Source organism: Leucoraja erinacea, chromosome 25 (genome assembly GCF_028641065.1).
Source record: "Leucoraja erinacea ecotype New England chromosome 25, Leri_hhj_1, whole genome shotgun sequence".
NCBI classification, from domain to species: Eukaryota; Metazoa; Chordata; class Chondrichthyes; order Rajiformes; family Rajidae; genus Leucoraja; species Leucoraja erinaceus.
In genome coordinates this window covers 25720308-25744996 of record NC_073401.1, presented here as the reverse complement: position 1 = coordinate 25744996, position 24689 = coordinate 25720308, and the positions used below count along the sequence as shown (strand labels likewise).

Here is a 24689-nt window from a genome sequence, read left to right as displayed (position 1 = left end):
TTTATAAAACTTTTGTCCAAATTGTGGGCTTGCTGGTAAACTTCATATGGTCTATTCAAATGCTGTACTACAGGGGTACATTAGTACATTTTATATTTACATTTCATTCTGTATTTTATGCCATGGAAGGAGCCATTCAGCCCATCAATGGTATATCAGCTTTAAACGTAATCTCATTCCTCCACTTAGTTCCCTGAAACCATTTCTCCCATACATGCCCATTGTCACGTCTCTGCTCCCTCTACCAATTAACCTACTGGCCACCTACAGAGACCTACACTGTGTGTAATTTACAGCATCATATTGATATCAATACGTCTATGGGATGTGGAAGGAAACCAGAGCACCCAGAGGACACTCATGATAGGAACGGACATATTCCATTCTAACAGCAACAAAAGTCATAATCAAACCGGTCAGTGGAGCTGTGAGAACATTTCGCTATCTGCAGCAGCAGAATCTTCTCCTGAACGGAAACACATGAAAATGCAGGAACTTTGCCCCTGACAATTGCTCCCATTTCCTCCATGCATTTGACCTTTGTATGTAATAGTAGGGTTAAAGATTCCTGTCTCTTCGTGGCCTTACAAAAGCTTTTGAATCTACGAGCAAAGGGGAACATGAGGAATCCTTCTCAGTTGAAACAACTGTTTAAGAAATAACTGCAGATGCTGGAACAATCAAAGGTGGACAAAAAATGCTGGAGAAAGTCAACTTAGGGTCTCGACACAAAACATTGCCGATTCCTACCGTCCATAGATGCTGCTTAACCCGCTGAGTTTCTCCAGTTAAAACTACTGCCTGAAATAATGCTCTATTCTATGGCCACTACTAGATGACATGCACTCCATAGTTCCAATCAACATATTAATCACAAAATGAATCCCAGGGCAGACTGGGGTCATAATTGTTCCAACATCTCAATCTTTCTTGCACATCCGAGGAAAGACATTCTTGCCATAGAGGGAGTACAGAGAAGGTTCACCAGACTGATTCCTGGGATGTCAGGACTTTCATATGAAGAAAGACTGGATAGACTCGGTTTGTACTCGCTAGAATTTAGAAGATTGAGGGGGGATCTTATAGAAACTTACAAAATTCTCAAGGGGTTGGACAGGCTAGATGCAGGATAGATTGTTCCCGATGTTGGGGAAGTCCAGAACAAGGGGTCACAGTTTAAGGATAAGGGGGAAATCTTTTAGGACTGAGATGAGGAAAACATTTTTCACACAGAGAGTGGTGAATCTCTGGAATTCTCTCCCGCAGAAGGTAGTTGAGGCCAGTTCATTGACTATATTTAAGAGGGAGTTAGATGTGGTCCTTGTGGCTAAAGGGATCAGGGGGTATGGAGAGAAGGCGGGTACAGGATACTGAGTTGGATGATCAGCCATGATTATATTGAATGGCGGTGCAGGCTCGAAGGGCCGAATTGCCTACTCCTGCACCTATTTTCTATGTTTCTATGTTTCTAACATCACTCACACCTTTTCCAAGGTGTTCCCCCTTATTGCTGTCTAGTGATCTTCATTAGTAATTTTATACGTGAATATTGGGTATGTTTAGTTTAGTGTCACATGTACCAAGGTACAGTGAAAAGCTTTTGTTGCATGCTAACCAGCAAGCGGAAAGACAATACATGATAACAATCAAGCCATTCGCACTGTACAGATACATGATAAGGGAATAACGTTTATTGCAAGCTGTAAAGGATGTAAAGGATTGACTAAATTTAATGCAATTTTTTAAGTGGACAGATGGCATTGCCTTAAAAGACTTGGACATGATACTTATCTGCCAGTGTGATGTATCACTCGTATCCAATGGAGTTGTACGGCAATAAGAATTTTTCAGGGGAAATAGGGTGGAAGCATACAGAATGAGCAATTACCAAATTAATTATCTTCCAATACAGCTTTAAATTAACTGCAGTTTGTTTTTTGTCAAATAGTTTTTATTCACTAATATGCAATATAAATCTCAACATTTGTGCTGACACTTTCCAAATCTTCCTCGGGAACATCTGGCTCCAAGTAGTCGGGCTGTTTGTTTGATTTCCTGTTGAGGAAGGGCAACATTTTCCTTCAATTTAGTATTGGAAACACTGAAGCAATTTGTTCAGTGAAATTGAGTGTTAACTGTTTCAGCATCAAACGTTTGAAGGGAAATTCAGTAGCAAATGTGGCTCACATTAACATGCACTGCAGTATAGGTTTTGCACCATGAAAGGTTTTCCCATGTTCATCCTTGTGTGAAGTATCAGTGTTCGTGGGTGAACTCGTGAGCAATTCTGTCCCTAATTTTGCTCTAGGAGAGAACTGCCTGTGATTTGTAACTTTTCGTTATAAATGTTTAAGCCTGGAATCATTATCCTGCATGCGATCTGAATCCTTGCATCCGATAAGTTTCAGAGTAATAATACACTGACCATCCATCAAACCTGTATTATTTGAAATGGAGAGATTTCTGAATAGTGTCTAATTAAACTTATTCATATTGTGTGGGTTTCTTCATGCTGATCTGGAGAACAATATGTTTCCATTGTAATAATGCTGAATTTAAAGGAAAAGCTTCTTCCATTCAGACATTGTTAAGAGGACTGGAGGTTCTGAAGAATGAATACCTGCTGCTTTTCTGAGCATGCACGGTTGTCTTGAGACTTGGTGGTTTTTCCCTTCTCCTTGGATTCTAAAGAGTTGTTGCACGGCAAGATCAGAGGTCAAAGCGGAATCGATTTTATAATCCAAAGAAGCCCTGCATATTTAGAGAGAGTACCTGGCAACAGACTTGTGCTGATTATCTGCACAATGCGTCTTCATACTTTATTTAAATTGCTTTGGATCTTTTTTTGTTCCTTTTTTTTTATCCTTGCAGCTTTTGACTTCCAGGTTACAATGGAAATAACAATGACACAATAAAATGGCTTGCCTCAAGTTCCATAAAAACATTTGCGAACTGATGATCCTTCTATTGAAAGAGAAATAAATGTTCTCAGCGAGGCTATGTCAAACGTGCATCATAACAATAAATAGAATGTATCTGCACGGGAGGAAAATAATTCCTATATTGTCTACAACTTCTATGTCCACTATCCGCCCTTTACTGCTGAGGAAGAATTCCATGGATCTAACGACTCACTGATTCCTCACTCAAATTCCTTTGTAACAACACATTATTCAGCCTTGAGTGGTGCAGTAAAGTTAACTTGATCCTATCAGCTGCGTCCAGTTTTTTATTGGGTGGAGTGATGTAGATGACAAGATTTGCATCCATCTTGGTCAACTCACTACATAGTGAGATATACCCAAATATTACATAAATGAAGACAAACTGAAGTCATGCACACTGTAAAGTTAGATTTCTATATTTGGTGTACTGAACAGATGCCACATAGTGCGAATGTCAAATTGGAAGTCACTAAAAGCTTGTGAAAAGCGGCATGGTGACGCAGCGGTAGAGGTGCTGACTTACAGCATTTACAGCACAGGAGACCCAGGTTCGATCCTGACTATGGGTGCTGTCTGTACGAAGTTTATACACTCTCCCTGTGACCACGTAGGTTTTCTCCGAGATCCTTGGTTTCCTGCCACACTCCAGAGAAGTAGGTTAACTTCAGGTTTGTAGGTTAATTGGCTTGGTATAAGTGTAAAAGTGTCCCTCGTGTGTGTAGGGTAGTGTTATTGTGCAGGGATTGATGGTCGATGCAGATCCGGTGGGCCGAAGGATCTGTTTCCGCGACGTAGCTCTAAACTAAATCATGATATTCTTGCTTTAAGAAATCGATACAGATAAGTAACTTCCCTTAACAAATAGTAAATTTCAACCAGTATGGCTGCTTGTTGTGCAGGTGGCAGTAAAAGCAATTGCAAGCTGACCCATAGGGACAGGCTGCATAAACAATATTTTCACACAGTTTGCCAGGCAGCATCTGTTATTGGATAACAGAGTTAACATTTCGAGACCAGTGCCTCATCAAAACACTGATATATCAACAGATGATGTGTTATCTTTTATCACGGAAACAGAAGATTAAGGAGGACTAGTAGAAGTTTTCAAAAATATAAATGACTTTCTCATTAAATGTATGATATTTCCGTATGACATAGTAGGAAGTAATTTGGCCAGTAACTGAGCAATACCATCTGTCCCCTTCCCCACTTCTTCCTTGCAAACTGTTCACTTACTTGTGCCAATTAATACCTCCCTGATCGCCCTGTCACATTAGGAGCAGTTTAAAGAACATTACCAACTTTAAGGTTCTGAGGAGAGAGATCTGCAGCAACGTTCCCAAGCTGTTTATACCTTGCTGATTCAAGTCCTTGGTTAGATAATTCTTAAATGTTATGAAATTATCTGCTTTCACCACCCATCTCAAGCAGTGTGTTTCAGATTTACTCGGTGAAAATATTCGCTGGCCCCAGTGTAATCATATGTTTTCTAAACGCACACCACTCAACTAACCTAGAATTCTAGGTATTCCAACTGTGGCTAATGCACTGCCTTATGAAGGTATACCCTAGCTTCCTTACTCTTAAAGTCTATGCCCTACCAAAGAAGATAGGCATCGTGTATGCCTTCTCTGCAGGGTTGCCAACTTTCTCACTCCCAAATAAGTGACAAAAGGTCAAAATAAGGAACAAATTCCCGACGGCAATTTGTTGACCGATTCTGCTGTGGCTGGGTGAATGATGAGTTAGCCCGGGTGCTGGAACCGATGCAGGTGAGGCAGCATCTATGGAGCGAAGGAAATAGGCAACGTTTCGGGTCGAGACCCTTCGAAAGCATTATTTGAATTAATGCTTTTGGAGCAGTAGAATCTTTGTTTTTGATTACTATAGTCACTTCTTGCCTTAGGATGGTGCTACCTGCCTGCCCTAAATGAGCAATTTGAGAGTACTAAAAATTGTTTATATGGTGTCATCATAGCAGTTTCCAGGAGACAGGAGCTCCTGAACTACATTCCAGGCCTAGTTTCTATGGATTTGCAATTCTGATTCTCATGAGAAAGGAGCTAATGTACAATGAACAATATAAGGTAAAATAAATATGGACCTCTGGTTCTGAGGTCATGAGAATAAAATATGAAATATTTTATACTGAATAGTTTATAATGAGGCTGATTTTATATTGTTATATCTCCTTTCGTATGGAAAGTTATTTATCAATTAATATCTGTTGCCTTTAGGTAGTGGATACTGAGGACCTGGAGCCCAGACCAAAGATCCGAGCACAAATACAAGATCTTTGGAATCAGAAGAACAGCAGTCACAGTGAGCTTGATGGTACATATTATGTTTACCTCATTTCCTTCTTTTTGAGAAAAATAAATAACTTTGAAAGACTTTACAGATACTGTGCGGAAACGGTCCCTTCGGCCCACCATATCCGCGCTGACCAGCGATTAACCCGTACACTAACACAATCCAACACTTCTTGTTCAGTCTGAAGAAGGGTTTCGGCCCGAAACATCGCCTATTTCCTTCGCTCCATAGATGCTGCTGCACCCGCTGAGTTTCTCCAGCAATTTTGTGTATCTTTTTAAAAAAAAATTAAAATCAGTCATGCCCCTTATAGTATGCAATCTGTATTTGGCTCAAGGAATGCCAAAAACAAGTAGTTAAAACTGATATAATAAGCTTAACAATCAAATAAACAGTTGCTTGTGTTTAAGAAGGAACTACAGATGCTGGAAAATCGAAGGTGGACAAAAGTCCTGGAGAAACTCAGCGGGTGCAGCAGCATCTATGGAACGAAGGAAATAGGCAACGTTTCGGGCCGAAACCCTTCTTCAGAATAAACAGGCCCATTGTTGAGAATGTGTATATGCACAGCATTGCCTTTATTAATTTCCTGCTGTCCGATAAATCTGGTTTGTTTTCAATCAAGAGATAAATGCCCTTTTCTTTAAGTGGCTGCACAACATCTTTAGTGCTGCATGCAATGTATGACCTTCAATCATTTTATTTCCTGGTTTAATTAATTACAGCTCTGCACACATTTCATTTTTACTGACTAAGCTGTTTGCAGGTGTTTGATTTGTTGGGGCTCTAGCATATCTGTTGCCATCATGTGGTTGACTCCGAATAAGTGGAAGGCCCTTGAGGCACTAATATTTCCCCTGATTAAGACCGAAAGTCAAAATTACAAATGCAGTCCAAACTGTAGACCCGAGTTACACTTGATTAGGCCTATCAAAAGTAACATCTCCTTAAATTTATACAGTACCAATTTGTATATAAAAACAATTGACTACAAAGAATATTAAATTAAGGTAAACATTTTCACCCATGACATGTTAGAGAAGTGGTTAATCGGATAGTGCAGGAACAGACATTTTGAGAGGGGCGATTTATGCCACTCATGTATCATCACTGCCTTACTTATCAAGTGCTTCCATTACTTTGCAGAAAAGCAGATGACAGATAATCTGTGAAGAGCTTGAAACTATATTCGTACTTTCTTTCTGAAGGTGCTGGAAATCATAGAGCCCATTATCTTAATGGCACCAGTTTGAGCTTTGATCAGAACAGTTAAAATATTTCTGCTGATATACTCCACGCGCCATGACAAACAGTGGATCTTTGTGATAGGAAACTACACAAGCCAGAATCTGACCTCATCCCACTGACGTCTCTCCTGGTTTGGCTTTCCAATAATTCAGAGAGCTGCTGCTGAATTGAATGCCAACAATTTCCTCATCCTCGGGCAAGCTAGAAACTGAGTTTACTATCCAGCAGCCCATATTCCAGGGTGTACTTTCACCTGTGTATCTTCTCTTGCACATGACGTTTCAGATTGCGTGCAATGCCCTCTAAGTAATTATCCATTACACCAGGGTCCCAATTTATGTGGTGGTTTGAGGAAAAAAGATCACAGAATGCATTTGGGACTATTCCTTCAATCTTGCATCAACGTACTTGCCGCATACAGGCTTACCTCAGAAATTGTTTCCGTTACTGTTAATGCCAATGCTTTCTGCACAAAGAGTAAAAGCTGGAACCAAGCAATGAGCATGTGAAACATTCATATCCATCCAGTAAAGACATAAATAGTCACTCCCTCAGTGATGATCTTCTACACTTTCAACCAAAGATCCTGTAGCTCCGCTATAGGATCTTTGCTTTCAACTGTTTTACTCCTCATATGGGGTGTTATCACATTGGCTGCAACCAAACTGGTAGTTGTTTCTTTGAAATTAAAGACGTTTCTTAACCTGTGGCAGGTTAAAGTAGACAGCTCTGCTGGAACTATGGTACTATGAAACGTTAGTTTATTCCACAGACTCAGTTTTATTGTTATTGGGATGTGGTACTCGGAAGCATTAGTAGTTGTTTTGTTACCCACTCCCATTGCTGCCTTTTCAATGCTGTCATATGGTAATATGTGTTTCTTTAAATGCCCGTTCTTTTCACCAGGAACTTGAAATTAGCATCACTAAAATGAGACAACCATTCCCATTGCCTTGGTTCTATCATTATTCTAAGTTTTCAGTTTCCACATTAATTTCCAGCATTGTATGGATTATTGGTTCCCTCTGTTTTAAAAAGTGCATCTATGGCATGAATGAACTCGAGTTGTACAGGAGCCATTAATTAATCAGACTGGACACACATTACCTGGATAAACATTGTGATTGAAGCTTTGACCTAACAATATTAGAATAAATAAATGGGAGCCTTTCATGAAACCTCCTATTAATTTCTAGGCATATAATTTTCTCTATTCATTTTACTGCATAAAGCAGGTCTGTTTTGAGATGCATTTTGATCAGTCTTTAATCAATAGGATTTGGAGGCTGTTATATTAATTTATTTCCTGTGAAATAGGACACAAAATAATATACAATCAAAGCATTTCCTGAAGCACTGCGATTGAATTGTTGATATGTTGCATAGTCCTCCTACATAAAAAATTCTACTGACATTCTACTTATCTGTGTATTGTAATAAACGCACACACTTTTTTTCCTTTAAAATGTTTTTATGTTCCCCAAATTATAGAAATGACCTCCAGCATGGTTGTTGTCCAAGATCCTCTGAAAAATATTGATGATAGTTCAATGAAATCTGTCCAGACTTTTCAACAAAGAGCAACATCATCTGTTTTGGACCCTTGCATCTGTAGTACTGTTTCTGACTGGGACTCTGAGAGTGGCAAGGGTTCCAAGGGAGGACTATTGCCTGAAAATCCCAGGACGTCTGAATCCTGTTTGACAATTCAGACCCAACCTACTGTAAAGTTACAGAAAAGGACTGAAAGTTCTTCAAGCATGGCAGAAGATGACGATGCTGCTCTTAGGAAAAATGGTTGCTCCTCGGTTAATAACAGTAAGAACACCTTTGCACCAAAGACGGAGCCTACAGTTCTCCAGGCAGAGATAAGCTCCCAGAATGGGATGTTGACATCGGTCCAGAAAAGGCTACATTCTGAATTAATTGACAATATCTCTCCTATCACAGCAAGAAGAGCCAGTGATAAGGAACAAGGGGAAACTCTCTTCACAGGACTTGATAAAGTGGTAAGATTTCCAGAATAAGCTACTGATCAGACTAGTTATATTTCACATCTCCTTATACATGGATGGAGGCCATTTAGCTCATCAAGTCCCACAGAGCAATCCCATTCCCCCATTCAATTTCCCTGTAAACCTATTCTGCCCACGCTATCATCCACTGACAATCCTTCCTGCTCACTGTCACCCTCGGCGAGCTACATCTGGAAGTGGCAAAGATTCAATGGTTTACAGGGATAAGGATGGTGCTGAAAGATGTAGTAGATAAACTACTGTATAGATGTATGATAAATTCATTTAAGGTTCTGTAAGGTTAAGTAGCATGTGGTAAGAAAGATCAAAATAATTCTGACAAAATTAGACCAGGTATTATATGTGAACCGATTTTCTGAGGTTCATTCAGAAAAATTCTTCGCAAAGTGCAATACAGATCAAAAAAGTTTCTGGTATACTTTTGGCACATTGGCCATCAGTCAGACTATTGAGCTTAGAAGTTAGTTGGTCATATTGCAGTTATATTAGATGTTGATAAGGCTGCATTTGGAGTATTGTGTTCAGTTCTGGTCACCATGTTATAGGAAGAATGTGTCAAGCTGGAAAGGATGCAGCAAAATTATTTCAGGACGTTACCAGGACTCGAGGGTCCGAGTTATAGGGAGAGGTTGATCAGGCTAGGACTCTATTCCTTGGAGCGCAGGAGTTGAGGGATGATCTTATAGAGGTGTACAATATCATGAGAAGAATAGATCGGGTAGATGCATAGAGTCTCTTGCCCAGAGTAGGTGAATCGAGAACCAGAGGACATAGGTTTAAGGTGAGGGGGGGAAGATTTAATAGGAACCCGAGGGATAACCTTTTCAGACTAAGGGTGGTGGGTGTATGGAATGAGCTGCCGGAGGAGGTAGTTGAGGCAGGTACTAACTCCACGTGTAAGAAACATTTAGACAGGTACATGGATAGGTCGGGTTTAGAGGGATATGGACCAAACGCAGGCAGGTGGGACTAGTGTAGATGGGGCATGTTGGTCCGTGTGGACGTTGGGTCGAAGGGCCTGTTTCCACTCTATATTCCTATCAGCCAGTATTGTTATAGGAAAGCTGTATGTAGTTGTATTCCAGCTGCTTTTGATTACTCCTTGAAAACATGAATGTGCGGCATGAGTCAAGATTAAGCTTGTCTGGTTGCAATTAGGAAAACTAATTGAATCTTGGAAATACAGCCAGAGGGGCAGACCACAGATCTCAAGAGATGATGGTGTGTTTATATTGTTCAATGGTAGGTCAATACCTGGAACATTTGGTTTCTATAGGATAGCAAGATATTCAGGAAGTGTTACTGGTTTCAAAATTCATTGGAGTAAGTCTATTCCTTAAGAAAAATCAAAAACTAATTGCAAATACTGGCAATCTGAAATAAAAACAAAATATTGGAAACATTCAGCAGGTCAGGCAGCATCTGGGATCAAAGACTCTTCATCAGAAGTAAAATCCTTTAAGTGTTCCATTTGCCTACCTTTTTATATGCTGAATCTTATTGTCCTGAGGAAGAACATGACCCAGGAGGATAGGCAGGGAACTCCCATCTATATTGTTTTGATCTTTGTCTCTAAGATACTTGCCCTCCTTTGATCTTTCTGATCAAACTGAGTTAATCCAGGGGGCAATTTTGATTGATTTGTTTCAGGTGCTGCTTTAACCCAAAAATTATTTTGAATCATAATCTGTTCAATTTCAGCATGCAAGCTATAAAAAAAGTAAAGGATACCCAAACACTGGTCGATTTTTCTGTGTTTTTATTTGTGCAAAACACGTTCCCATTGAAAAGTATAGAGGTTGCTGCCTGCTACTGCCAGATTACCTTTATACTGCTTTTCTCCTGTTTTAGTAATTTCTGATACTTCTGTTGATCCTTGGTCTCCCTTAAAAGGGGCAGAAGGCACTGCCGATGCTGGACTTTTGAGCAAAAGGCATCTTGCAAGAGGGAGTCAACAGGTCAGGCAGCATCTGTGGCGGGAAAGGGACCAACAATGTTTCGGGTTGGAGCCCTTCTTCAAGATTGGAGTAGGGGAAGGTAGCTGGCAGAAGGAGGTAAGGGGCAGAGTTGAGGGAAGACCTTGTAGTGACAGATGGATCCAGATAAGAAGGGATTGAAATGTAATGAAGTGAAGTGTAGAATCAGAGGGAGGGATGGTGGGTGGATTGGAACATATGGGTGGGGGGGATAGAGATCCTGAAGGGGCTAGGGTGGTTGATGAGCAAAAGGAGGGTGAGGGGAAAGGAACTGGGAGATGGAGGGGGTGGAATGAAAGGTGTGCGTGAAAGGACCCAAGTAGATCAGAAGGAGAGAGAAGCAAGAGGAGTGGTTCCCTCAAATTTGAGAATTCAATGCTCACGTCATTGGGTTGTGCACTAACCAAGCGGAATAATAGGTGCTGTTCTTCCAGTTTGCATGTGTCCTCATTCTGTCAACGGAGGAGGCCAAGGATAGACAGGTTTATAAGAGAATAGGAATGGAACCTCTTTCTATTAGCTATTACCACTCTACTCCAGTTTTGAAGGGAGATTCCAACACAAAACATTGTCTGTCCATTTCGTCAGCAGCTGCAGCCTGACCCACAATGTTTCTTCAGCATTGTTTGTTTTTGCTCTTCTTTAAAACACTTATTTACAGTGATCATAGACCATTGATGCCATTAAGATGCCAAATGTCTCTTTCAATGACCAAACAATGCTGAAAATTGGCTTTAGTTTGGCTTCTGTAAAAAGTCAACTGCCAATCCACAATTGCATGTAGGTGGCCAAAGCAACATTTGGAACATTTTTGGAAATATTTTTTTTCTTGGAACAATAAATCCTTTCTGCCTGGCACAATGTCAAAATGTCCAAAAATCCCTGATGTTAAAGTTTTTTTCGATGAAAAAATGGCCGGAGAGTTTTGTTCAGTGATAATGCATTTTATTTTATTTTTTATCAGATCACATTCAAAGATAAAATGCCAAGGAACACAGCAACTCAATCCAAGCAGAAAGAGTTAACTGGTGAGAAGAAGTTGTTTAAATAACTTTATCAATCTCAAAATGATTTGTATATGTCACGGGTTACAAGTGCTCACTTGTGGAATAATTTTTGTACACTCACAGGATATGGCATCATTGGCAAAGCTACCATTTTATTGTCTGTCACTTATTCCTTTGAAAAGGTTATAGTGAACAGCCATTTTGAAACTATATCGTTTCTGTGTTAAAGGGAAAGGTTTTCTTTGAGTGCTTTTACTTTAGTTTAGTTTAGTTTTTGTGTGCAATTTATTATTTGGTGTACCGAGACACAGTGAAAAGCTTTTTTTGTTGTGTGCTATCCAGTCAAAGAAAAGACTATACATGATTATACTCAAGCCATCCACAGTGTAGAGATAAAGATAAAAGGCACAAGATGATGAATAACTTGGAGGGATTGTGGTATTCCCATGTGCCTGCTACCCTTGCCCTAGAAGTAGAATGTGTGGATTTAAGAAGTGTTACTAAAAGCGTACCTGTGGTACAATGATATAGATGGTACCTGCCTGCTGCATACATGGCAAGCTTAAATGAATATTTAGAGAATGTAAAGATGAAATCAAAAGAACTATTTTCTTCTGGGTGATAAGTTTTGTGAGAATTGTTTGAGCTGGACTGAACTCGTATAAACAAATGAAGAGGATACCTTCAAATGTTTGACTTGTGCCTTTGGAGATTTTAGAGAATTAGCTGGTGAATCACTCATTATAGAATACCGAGCCAGCTTCTGGCTTGCTTTTGCAGCCATTCTTTTTATGCAGCTGCTCCAGTTAAGACTCTGGTCAAGCTGACTCCAGGATATTGGTGGTGATGAGATCAATCTTTTTCTTCTCATTAAATATCAGCTGATAAGGATGGTGCAACAGTTGCTGTCTTACAGTGCCAGAAACCTGAGTTTGATCCTGATTACGGATGCTGTCTGTATGTAGTTTGTATATTCTCCCTGTGACCGCAGGGTGCTCCTGTTTCCTCCTACACTCAAAGACATACAGGTTCATAGATCAATTGGCTTCAGAAAAATTGTAAATTGTCCCTAGTGTGTCGAATAGTGCTAGTATATGTGTGTTATGATTGTGTTTATAATTTGTTTGGTTGTTTTGTTGTTTGTCTTTTGCACAAAAGTCCGCGAGCATTGCCACTTTCATTTCACTGCACATCTCGTATGTGTATGTGACAAATAAACTTGACTTGACTTGACTTGACTTGACTAGTATACATGGTGATTACTGGTCGGCGTGGACTCAGTGGGCCGAAGGGCCTGTTTTCACACTCTATCTCTAACGTCTAAAGTTTAAAGCTGGATATGGCCAGAAGTTTCTTATGCAGGTTGTCATTGCTTCACGATCCTGCATGATTGCTGCCCACTATTTAAACAATCCAAGCTAGAAAGTTATTCAAGATTTGTTACTTGTGGGGTTATCTGTTTCATTACCTGAGGCACCAAGGTGGCAGAATATACATTTTGATTTTTCAATATGAACATCAGAAGTAAAATAATTCAAAAGTTATGGGGTTCTCTGGATGTTCAGAATTCATAAATCAGCTGCATTTATGCCATCTCTACACAAGAAAATGTGTTTAGCAGTTAGATTCTTCATGGATTTTTTTTAAAGTATTAAGATTATAGCAATTTGAAATAATAAACTACTTAGACTATAGTGCTGTTAAGACAGAAAACAGTTTAAAAAATCATATTAACATGTAATACAGAATAGGATGATTGTGATTTTAAAAGTACATTCCAGCAGTGTGTGTTATACATTGTTGGGATATCTGTAATCACTATACAGGTACTATCAATTGAAACATTTACTTGAATTGTCTGTATTGTTGCAGATTAAATACAACACCCACAAGGTAAAATATATGCTGCACAGTTTCTGAAGACATAGTCCTTGTAGCAGCATTTTCCCTCTGCTATCTTTGTTCTTTGATATTCTTAATGTGTCTAGACTATAATTGCCAACAGGCTGTTCAGTGATGGAAAGCAGCCTAACTGAAGTTTAGATATAAGAGGCTGCCGATATTGCAATCTTGAGTGAAAGACAAGCTCGTGGAGAATCTCGGTAGGGTAGGCAGCATCTGTGGAGGGGAAAGGACAGACAATATTTCAGGTCAGGACCCTTCTTTAGATTAGTGTTGATCCTAGCTCATGCTCTTATCCAGATGGGTATTATTGGCCATCATAACAATAATAATAAGACATGAATTTTCTCTCCATGATGAGGACCTGCTCTTACCAATTATAGTAATCTTGCTTCTGCTCCGGCTGTAAACTTGGCACAGGCTTTGGATTAAAGTCAAATTTGAATCCAGTATTACATAGCTAATCATTATGGCTAATAGGTGGTGCGACGGTAGAGTTGCTGTCCTACAGCGCCGGAGACCCGGTTAGATCCCAGTTATGGGTGCTGTCTGTGCGGAGCTTGTACATTCTCCCCGTGACCGCGTGGGTTTTCTCCAAGATCTTTGGTTTCCTCCCACGCTCCAAAGACAGACAGGTTTGTCGGTTAATTGGCTTGGTATAAAATGTAAAAATTGCCCGTAGTGTGTGTAGGAGTGTGTTAACCGCTGGCCGGTGCGGGGATCGCTGGTTGCTCAGGCTGAAGGGCCTGTTTCCACACTGTATCTCAAAACTAAACTCAATTAAATTAAACCAACTTAGCACTGGTTATTCTAGATATTTTCTGTGACAATAGACAAGATACATGAGGAAAATGCATTCACAATCAATCATCCTGAAACATAGCAGGAGAAATCTTCAGCTGTAAAGGATCACGGCAATGAAGAAAACATTATCCTCTGTTGCCTGGCAGTTTCCTAGTACAAGCTTGTAATGTTTCCATTTATGGTGTGTTTACATTGATACAGTGAAGTTTTTTTTGCAGATTTGAATGAGGGGAACACTCTTGTCAGATAAACTTTATAAACCAGTCCTTTTTTGTTTGGAAAGTCTAGCCTCACACATGTTTTCCCACAGAGCAGGAGAAAGGGCATTGCAAAAAAAGGAAATGTGTACCTATGGCATTACTGCAATCAAATGAAAGCCATGGCACTAACTTACATATTTTATCCCAATAAGGAAATAATTCTTCCACCATTTATATTCCAGGCAGATGCAATACGACCCACTATAATATTTCAGCACTGAAATATTATCTTCCTAAAGTTCCTCAATAAGACATTTAAAAAAATCTGTAGTAATATGAGACTATTACTTTTGGCATATTTTTTTAGATACAATGGTATTTAGGTGAGCAGATTAAACATAAAATAGATTTTTTTTCTCTTTCTTGAAGACATCATACTGAAATGCAATTTCTTTCATACCTCACCCCTCTTTCTTTGACTCCAGATGGTGAGTTTTGATAGGGTTCTTTATGATTTAGGACTCTCTACAGATGACTCTTGATTCCAATGTTGATAAAAATGAAAGAAAAGCAGAAATTGCTGCAAACACTCAGCAGATTAGACAGCTTAGTTCTGATGAAAGGACATTAGGGAGATTTGAAACATTGACCTCGTATATTGCCTGACCTGAGTATTTACAGCATTTTCTGATCATTGTCAGAAATATCTTGCACATTTATTTCCAATACATTGTTAGCCTGTCCTCTTAGCTGAATATCCCATCAAGAAACAATAACGGCCTTATTCTCTTTGCTTTTAAGTTGGAATCTGAATTCTATTTCTCTCTGGAATGACAAATGTTTCTTTTACCGAATACCTCTTTCTGTAAGAGAACACACCCTGCATTTTGATGATATAGTAATGAAAAGCAAATAGTTCCATCTTTTGTGTAGAAAGGAACCTGCTGATGCTGGTTTAAACCGAAGATTGACACAAAATGCTGGAGTAACTTAGCGGGACGCAGCATCTCTGGAGCGAAGGAATGGGTGACATTTCAGGTTGAGACCCTTCTTCAGACTAGTCGGGGGAAAGGGAAACACGATATAGACGGTGATGTAGAGAGATAGAGAACAAATAAATGAAAGATATGCAAAAAAGTAACGGTGATAAAGGAAACAGGCCATTGTCAGCTGTTTGCTAGGGTGAGAACGAGAAGCTGGTGTGACTTGGGTGGGGGATAGTTGGAGAGAGAGGAAAAGCAGGGGTTTCTTGAAGTTAGAGAAATCAATATTCATACCACTGGGTTGTAAGCTGCCCAAGCAAAATATGACATCCTTTATCAGTTTCTCCAATGAAGGACCAAATTAAGTGAGAACCATACTATGTTGCTATTTTATTTGAGATATATTAAGTTTCTACAATTGGTCTCAGTATCCTGGGGAAATCAAGCAGATGTTAATGTTCCACCAACTATTGAATAGAACCTCAAAACCCAGAAGGTGCAAATGTGGTCACTGGATAGGGACAGAGTCTGTTTCAATTGTGATGCTCACCCTCATTGAAATGGAACCGTTAATAAAATAATAATCAAAGTTTAAGTTGACATTGTGGACAACATTGTGCCTTAGTTCTGTTTCTGACTTAAAATTTCATTATGTACAAGTACAGTGAGAAGGAAGTTTAAACAAAGATTACACCTGTCTTTTTCTCCACCAGCAAGCATCTCCTTTTCCGCTTTCACCCTAATGTCCCACACCAGATTAAAGGATTCATTTCACAAAAATTGAACCATCTTTTCTGCGAATTGACCTCTTTTCCCCTTGCCTACCATATCAAAGATGTGCACAGATTCCTTTCTTGTTTAGCTCTAAACATTTATGATTACCTCATATATTTTGTTCCAAGCTCCGCTTTGTCATTAATCCATCTTTCGATTCCATTGGAACCTAATCCGTTAAACCACTGACCACCCAACTTCGCTGCGCTATAAATTGTTTATGTGAAAACACATATTGAAGCATGCTTCAGCTGGGCTCTTACAGATTTGGCGCAAGGCCACAAGGAACTTATTTTCGAATTTAGTTTAAAGGTCCAGTGCAGAAACAGGGCCTTTGGCACACCGAGTCCACGCCGACCAACGATCCCCACACACTAATGCTATCCTACACGCATTAGGGACAATTTACAATGATATCAAGCCTATTACCCTACAAACCTGTACGTCTTTGGAGTGTGGGAGAAATCAGAGATCCCAGAGAAACCCACACGTGGAGAACATATAAACTTCTTACCGACTAGCACCCAGGATCAAACCCAGGTCTCTGGCACTGTAAAGTAGCAACTCCACTGCTGCGCCACCATGCCGCCTTAATGTATCATATTCATACATAACTATCATGATCAGTATTATATCTGTGATCTTATGGCAAGGTGAAGAGATCAAAGTGTGCTATAAAGGGGTCCCAACCTGAAATGGTACCTATCCATGTTCTCCGGCGTTGCTGCTTGAGCTGCTGAGTTACTCTAACACTTTGTGGTTTTTCTTGTAAACCAGAACCTGCAATTCCATGTTTCTATTCTGGGCTATAAAATTGTTAATTTCATACTGGGAGGCGGTAACCTCCTAACTCTGTGCCCAGATCTGTTTTCACCAAATCTGTTATCAAGCTGTTGGAATATCCCATGACCAAGAGATTCCAGTCATTTTCCAGCTTCAGAACTGTGAGAACAAACAGGAACATTATGTGAAAATGTCCCATGAAGTGTGATTTAGTCAAATATATATTTACCTCTAACAAAATGGGTTCATATTCAATTGTCTGTTTGCTAGATGGCTGTCATGTAGTAAGCTCTTTTAATAGATAAAAGTACCATATGAGGTTCTGAATTTTCATTTAAGTAAATGTTGGCTGAACTTGATACAGTTATAAAAATGGCAAAGGCATTATGTCATACCTTACTATCTGACTATCTGAGTCTTTCAAATAATAACATTATAACCATTTAAAGTAGTACATATTAATTTTGATTTTTGTTTTGTTTTGATGAAACATTAACCTAAGTTTTGCTGCCACTTGATTAATATCCAGTATTTGTTCTGATTCTTTATATTCATGTAATATACAATATTACCCAAATATTTTCATATTATCTTTCTTCCCATTAGTTCTCCGTTCTAGTGACAATTGACTATTTGGGGAATGTTGCACGGCGGGACCCATGTAGTACTTTAATCTAGTAATGGGTTCATGGATGTTGGAAAGGGAAGTAGGGAAAGGACAGATTTTGCACCTCCTGCATATGCACAGGAAAATATCACATGATGGGGAGCAGTAGACTTGGATAGAAGAGTGGACCAGGGAGATGAGAAATGCTCTGAAACGCTCAAAGAGGAAGAAGGGGATATGCGCCTGGTGGTGGAATCTTATTGGAGCAGGGGGGAAATGTGATGGATGATAATGGATGTTGGTGGCTGGAAGTCGACGATTATTCAATTCCAGAGGAGAAGGGGTTAGAGCAGAGGTGCAGGAAATAGATGCAACGCGGCCAAAGGCTCAGTCTATTGTGATATCCTTTCATAAAGCAGCTTGCTGATCACAGGCTAGAATCAAACCATGGGCCTTCTTAGTCCCAACCTTGTCTTTATGGTAGCACTCTCATTTCTAGATCAACAGGTTAGACTGATATTTTAGTGTGCGACAGACAGAATGATGCTTTGTTAAATAGGAACTGCATTTTTTGTCAGATGAAAAAAAAGATATGAGTATTATCTTCCCCCATCTACCTTTACCGCACGCAAATCTCTTATCTCCTCCCTCTAGAACAGAGAAAACTCATGTTTTTATTGCCAGACCATGTTTAGATCGTGCCGAATGTGACTGGTTCCATCCTGGATATTATTGGTCCCTTGCAGAATTGATTGCTACGCTTTAGGTGGGGATTCATATCTTCAGCAAAAAAAGTTCCTGGTTCAAACTATGCAAACTGCGGTTGGCATTGTCACGCGACAAACATCTGTGATTGGAGCTCAGTGGTTTTTGACCCATACTCTTAGGCATTTAATCATCTGTTAAGATTTCCCATCAAGATAAGGTAAAAAAAATGGGTTATGTGCAGATATATAAACTACGTTACCAGTTTGAGCTCGGCTGGCTGTCTCCTGCAGGCCCGTAAACACAATGAATAGATTAATGGGAAGAATGTTCATTTGCTAACGATAGTCTTGTTTCATTATATATATATATATATATATATATATATATAGATTTCTAGTTACTAAAAAATGCATATTTGCAAATAATTAATTGAACTATACGAGAAATGGTACAGGGCCATATAGTTACCTATAACTTTAATGACTAGTCTTCATACTGTGCTTGATTTTCAGAAATAGCCATTGATTCTTACTTGAATAGCTCGCCTTTCAGGAGAACTAATTCTGTACAAGACAGGATGAAGAAATTTACTGTGGACTCGTCCAACCAATCTGCTGAACTTGGTACAAACTTTTCCACTCAGAAAAGAAACCAGCTGAATGAAAGCAGAAGCAGCCGAATTTTACAACGACAACAGCCATTATCAGGCAGCCCCGCACTGAAAATGAAAGAATCTGGATCTTTGAGCGCAGAAACATCTTTGAAGGGGAACTCTGATGATGTTAGGAATGTGCAGGAAGTAGATAAATCTACAGCAAAAACAGATAAACAGAATGAACACTTACTGTCAGGTAGAAATAAAAAACTAAACGGCTCAAGTAAAAGAAATGGAATCGAGCGGGATAGGTCAGCCTCACTGAGAGAGAACACGTCCAGCTCTGAACAAGTGGATGGAAAGGACTTTCCAAAATCTGGTAACAAGTTGACTTATAGCTCTGCCAAATCCAACTTTCCAACTCCAGAGGTGCAACCCCAGGGCTCGAGGGCAGCATCCTCAGTGTCTTCTTCCGAGAGCTTGTTAAGTCATCGAAACAGAACAGCAATTCCTGTAGATGGATCAAATAAGTCAACATTGCCCTTGTTTTCTTTTGAGAAGGATTGCAATAAGAAATCATTCACGCAAAAGTCTGCGACTGATAAATCATACATCAGGACTCCAGGGAGGAGCAACATAAACAAATCACAAACATACCAGCCTGCGTCAGAGAAGGACTCCAGTAAAACCCACACAGACAGCTCAGTGCACTTAGAACAACCTAGATCTGCTGAGCCCTCAGACTTTCCTGCGACACCGAGCAGGCACTTTCAACAAAGCTTTTCCAGACAATCTGAAAGAGAAAAGCAACTGAGCAGCAACGAAAACAACATGAAGACACTCATGACAATTGAAATTAAGGATGGACGGAATCCCGATCTTATTACTACAAGGATCTCTGGCACACCTTCCTCACAAAGGGGAGGTACGTACATTTGAGGTCATCTAGTTGTTAATGGAAAGGGAGCGTATCTGAATCTCACAATAGTCGAATCCTTTCAATGTTCCACAAAAAAATTATTTTAGCATCTGTTTATTTTTAAAACTGCACTAGTTTATATGTAGTATTGAATTTGTATCGAACAGTGCATGTCTCTGCTAATAATGAGTCAGGACCCCCTTTAATGATTTTACAAGGAACTTTCTGAGTGAGGTGATTTACAGAAGTATTAAATACTTGCGATCTGAGAAACTTGAAATGAAACAGTCCTGTTTCCCAGGTCTACAAAAAATATTGTGAGTACAGTGCATGACGTGCTTCAGATATGAGGCAGGATTCTGAGTTTTGTCAAACATAACAGTCACACATAAGTCTGCATGTACTACTGAACTTTCTTGCAAAGGTTACTGGATATTTAATTCTGGGCTTTGTTTTATTTCATCCCTGCACTCCATCCTTGATGTTGAGATAATTTATGTGTTTACACCATCGTTAGCTTAACTAGATCAGCTGCGGCTTTACATGTTGTACGTCGATGTTTTGATTTTTTTAATTTTTTGCCACATTTTCTCAATTTACTGAGACATTCAGAATCTGCAAATAAATTATTCCCCTGATAAAATTAGGACGCAGATTTTCTTTTTCTTCAGGAGGGAAATGAATGGATGAATGTTTTTAAAGGTACTGAAAGTGTTACTAAGTCATGTTTTGGGGTTGATTTTCGTTTCATTTTACAAAAGGTAGCAAGTACGAAAAATGCCAGAATCTTGAGTAACCAACAAGTAGCTGGCGGAACTTGGCAGGTCATGCAGCACCTGTAGAGGGAAATGAACAGACAATGTTTTGGTTTGGGACCCTTCTTCAGTTTAAAGAAGGGTACAAACTCAAACGTCATCTGTCCATTTCCCTCCACAGATACTGCCTGACCGCTAAGTTCCACCAGCTATTTGTTGCTCAAGATTCTAGCATTTGTAGTGTCTTGTCTACAAGTAAGGAGAGAGATTGTCACTAGTCATGTGGTCATGAGTAAGAGATGAATGTAGTTTAATGCAGAGAATAAGGATGGTCTAATATACTTTTATGGCATGATTGATCATTGAGCCATGTTTGTTTTCGTCTCCAGCTATAACGATCCTTCTCAATCTGACAGTTATTTCTCAAGCCCTAAATAACTTTATTCTGTTGTCTATATCCTGATTGAATGGCAGAGTGGACGATGGGCCAAAATGCCTAATTCTGCTCCTATCACTTATGACCTTATGATAACAATGAAGAGTGAAAGTGTAATTTAAAATACATGGATTTATCATGAAAGTTATATGAAAGTTGAACTGAATGCAATAAGAGGCTTGCCCTGAGAATCTGGACACTAAATAATAGAATCAAATAAGACCTGGCTTCTTTTACTATTTGCACTCATCTTTGTAAAGGCACTGATGGTCATTGGCTTGGGATTGCTTCCTTTCATACCTTTGTTAGCTTGAATGGTTGGTGATCATAAGTTATAGGAGCAGAATTAGGCCATTTGGCCCATCAAGTCTACTCCGCCATTCAATCATGGTTGATCTATCCTTCCCTCTCAATCCCATACTAATCAAGAATCTGTCAATCTGCATTGTTATACATTTTATAAATTGTCCAGTTTGTATCAGTTTAATTCCCTTAAAAAAAATAAAGACTTTTACAAGCAATCGGTTAGATACTTCAATTCCCAGTAATGGTTTACAATGAGAACATATTCTCAAAACATTCTAACTTGAAAATTAAACACGAACAAAGTGTAGCAGCTGTGGTTATTAGTTGATACTTTCCTGTATTCCTTTTTAGATATAAATAATTATAAATTGAAGATGGAACCGCCAACATATACAGAGCCAATACTAACCTAGGTTACCTGGTGTATGCGTGAATTATATTCCCAAATGGCAAGGAATATCTGAGACTATCCATATGTTAGCATGCTTTCTGGTTAAAATAAAAGCAGTAACAACATGCTTGCATGCCGCTCAAAATTTAAAATGAAATGTCTTTGTATCTAACATTGCGCCTCTGGAATGGAGGGCTTTAGTTATAAGGAGAGATTGGATTGGCCGGAGAACAGGAGACTGAGGATTGACCATAAAATTATGAGAGGCTTGGATGGGGCAGGTGGTCATTTTTTTTACCGAGGGTTGAGGATTCTAAAACTAGAGGGTATCAGTTTAAGATGGGCGAAAGATTTAAAGGGGGTCTGAGGGGCAGGTTTTTTGCACAGAGAGTGTGGGTGTGTGAAACAAGTACCAGAGGAGATGTTCGAGGCAGATACAATTTGATTGTTTAAATATTTGGATAGGTACATGGATAGGAAAGGTTTAGAGAGAGATATGGGCCAAATGTAGGCAAATGCAGCTTGGACGGCATAGAAGAGCTGGGCCAAAGGGCTCTTTACCATGCTGTATAACTATGAATTTTGTATAGAAAAGGTGAGAAATGATACAACAGCAGGTGACATAGATAAAACATTCCAAGGCAATGTATAAAAGGATAAGTAGGAAAAATGAGACTAAGCCAAACAAGAGATGTAAAGAACAACCAGAGATACTGGTTGTAAGGATATTAAGATGAAATGACGAGGCAACAAACTTTAGGTTCGTAGTTCCAGAATTCAGAGCCTGGTTTATTGAAGATGTGGTCATCATAGTGTTGGGTAAAATGAGAAGCAATGCATGCATCCACACTTTATGAATGATACACCTTAGAAGAACATTCAGCCCATGCATATGTTGCCACTTTGAAAGATCTATACAGGCAGTCCCACTCCCCTGCAGTTTCTCCAAAGTCATATATTTATTCTCCCTTTAAATGAACATAGACTGTTGCTTTGAAATCTTTCTGAAGAATGTTTGAAAAAAATGCTATTTTTGTTCATCAGTTCCTTATTTTGATATGTTAACAACATTTCAATCTGTGTAAATGAAGATTATTTGACTAGTGTTGTAATTTAATTAATAACAGTTGGTTAAAGTTAGCTTCTTTTCCTTCAGAGCTGACATTTGGTTTGAGAGCGACACCATTCAGAATGATGGGTCCGAGCGGCATCATGGTAAGTTTTGCATTATTTTCACTGATAAATGTAATGCACAGTTCATTATGGAGTTGACTCAATCCCTGGCAACATTAGGTCAAGGGAGAATTGGATTTCTTTAGTGAACATTGGAGTGTATCTCAACCCTAATGTTAATGCCTGCTTCAGTACGTGGAGCCCACATCATTTCAGGGCTACCCATGCAGAAAACCACTATGCATGCAATGTCAACATTTGATGTTTCATTTGTAACCAGCATCCTTTATGTGCATTGTATCTACATGGAAGGCCTGGAACAAAAAAAATATGGAAGTGTACAACTGGAGCACCAAGTAACCAATTATAATTATCAGCCCGGGTTTTAATAAGATGGTATCAAGATGGTAAAAGATATTGCAATATAGAGTAGATTTCACATCTCATGTCTTCTCGAACACTGATTTTAGTTAATTTTGTCAGCATACATTGCCCTTGCCATGAGCAAGGGCATTGCATTGGTAGTTAGCTGCATTAATATATTACTCAAGCTGAGGAACAGTTTCTCCCACAGCCTCCAACCCCAACTTGGGAACATTTGACAGTAAGGTTTATCTCTTCTCCTATCTTGCCATATTGTCCTATATTTTCAAAGTAACGTGCCAGCAAGCAAAGGAACATCTTTTCATTTTTATTGTATCTTTCACAGACTCGAGACAACACAATGAAGTACTTTTGAATGTTGTCACTGTGGTAATCTAGAAAATGTGGCAGCCTAACTGCTCTCAGCAAGTTCCCACAAATGCAAATATCTACTTTAGTTGATATTGATTGAAGCTAAATAGTGATCTCGGAATCGGGTAATTCCCCTGCTTTCATTGAAACCGTGACATAGAAACTCTTCTGATCATATAAACTGCTAAAGTATATCTCGATTTACTTTCTCATCCAAACGCATCATGCCTGAAAGGGCATAGCCTACTCATTAATCAAAAAGCAAAAACTGTAGGTGCTGGAGATCTGAAATTAAAACAAATTGATGGAACTACTTAGCATTGCAGCATAGGCAACATCTGTCGAGAGGGAAACAGACTTAACATTTTTAGCTTTAACTTTTCCTAATTCTGATGACCTTTCATCAGAGTAAGAAAAAATTAGAAAACAAAATATTTAATTTATATAAAAGCAAACAGGATGTTCAGAACAAAGGGAACTCTGATAAAGTGGAGACCAGATGATGCAGTGGTGATGGTAATGGCTGGCAGAGGTGATGAGGGCTTGTTAACTGGAGTTAACCTTTCTGGAAGATGTATAGTTAGAGATGAATGAGAATAGAGGAGAGGAAGAGGAAGAAAATCTAGAGCTATGATAGAAACATCGAAACATAGAAAATAGGTGCAGGAGTAGGTCATTCGGCCCTTCGAGCCTGCCACATAGAATACACAGAATATTTCTGTTGCTCGAAATCTGAACTAAAAGAAAACGCTGGAAAAGTTCAGCAGATAAGGCATCATCTGTGGAAAAAGAAAAACTGACTTGCAATTTACCGCTGTCATTTAACAGCCGATAGTCTTGCCCCACGGCTCAATGTCAATCAGAAGCTAGCAGATAAATTTGGACACTCCACACCCAGCCTATTATACTCTTATGTGACTGTTTCTTTCCTTGTAGAGGGTAAAAATAATTATCTAAAGAAATAAATATATTTTTTTCATACTCAATGCAATTTAAATGCCATTTGTGAGTGGGCAAACAATGGAATTCATGTGCTACACCAGAGGTGTCCTTGTGCTGTGTTTTTCTAAAATGTCTGAAAGCCATGAAAACA

The 24689-nt window shown here is 39.2% G+C and overlaps 1 protein-coding gene across 4 annotated transcripts in view; it reads left to right on the top strand.

The window, feature by feature from the left end:
• smtnb (smoothelin b) overlaps positions 1-24689 on the top strand; it is a 168034-nt gene that overhangs the window by 86268 nt on the left and 57077 nt on the right. For all 4 annotated transcript variants that reach the window (XM_055655293.1, XM_055655292.1, XM_055655295.1 and 1 more), the window contains 5 exons: positions 5183-5279; positions 7998-8515; positions 11483-11546; positions 18799-19806; positions 22845-22903. In XM_055655293.1, coding sequence (XP_055511268.1) covers positions 5183-5279; positions 7998-8515; positions 11483-11546; positions 18799-19806; positions 22845-22903 — 1746 coding nt within the window. The remainder of the gene's footprint in view (positions 1-5182; positions 5280-7997; positions 8516-11482; positions 11547-18798; positions 19807-22844; positions 22904-24689) is intronic.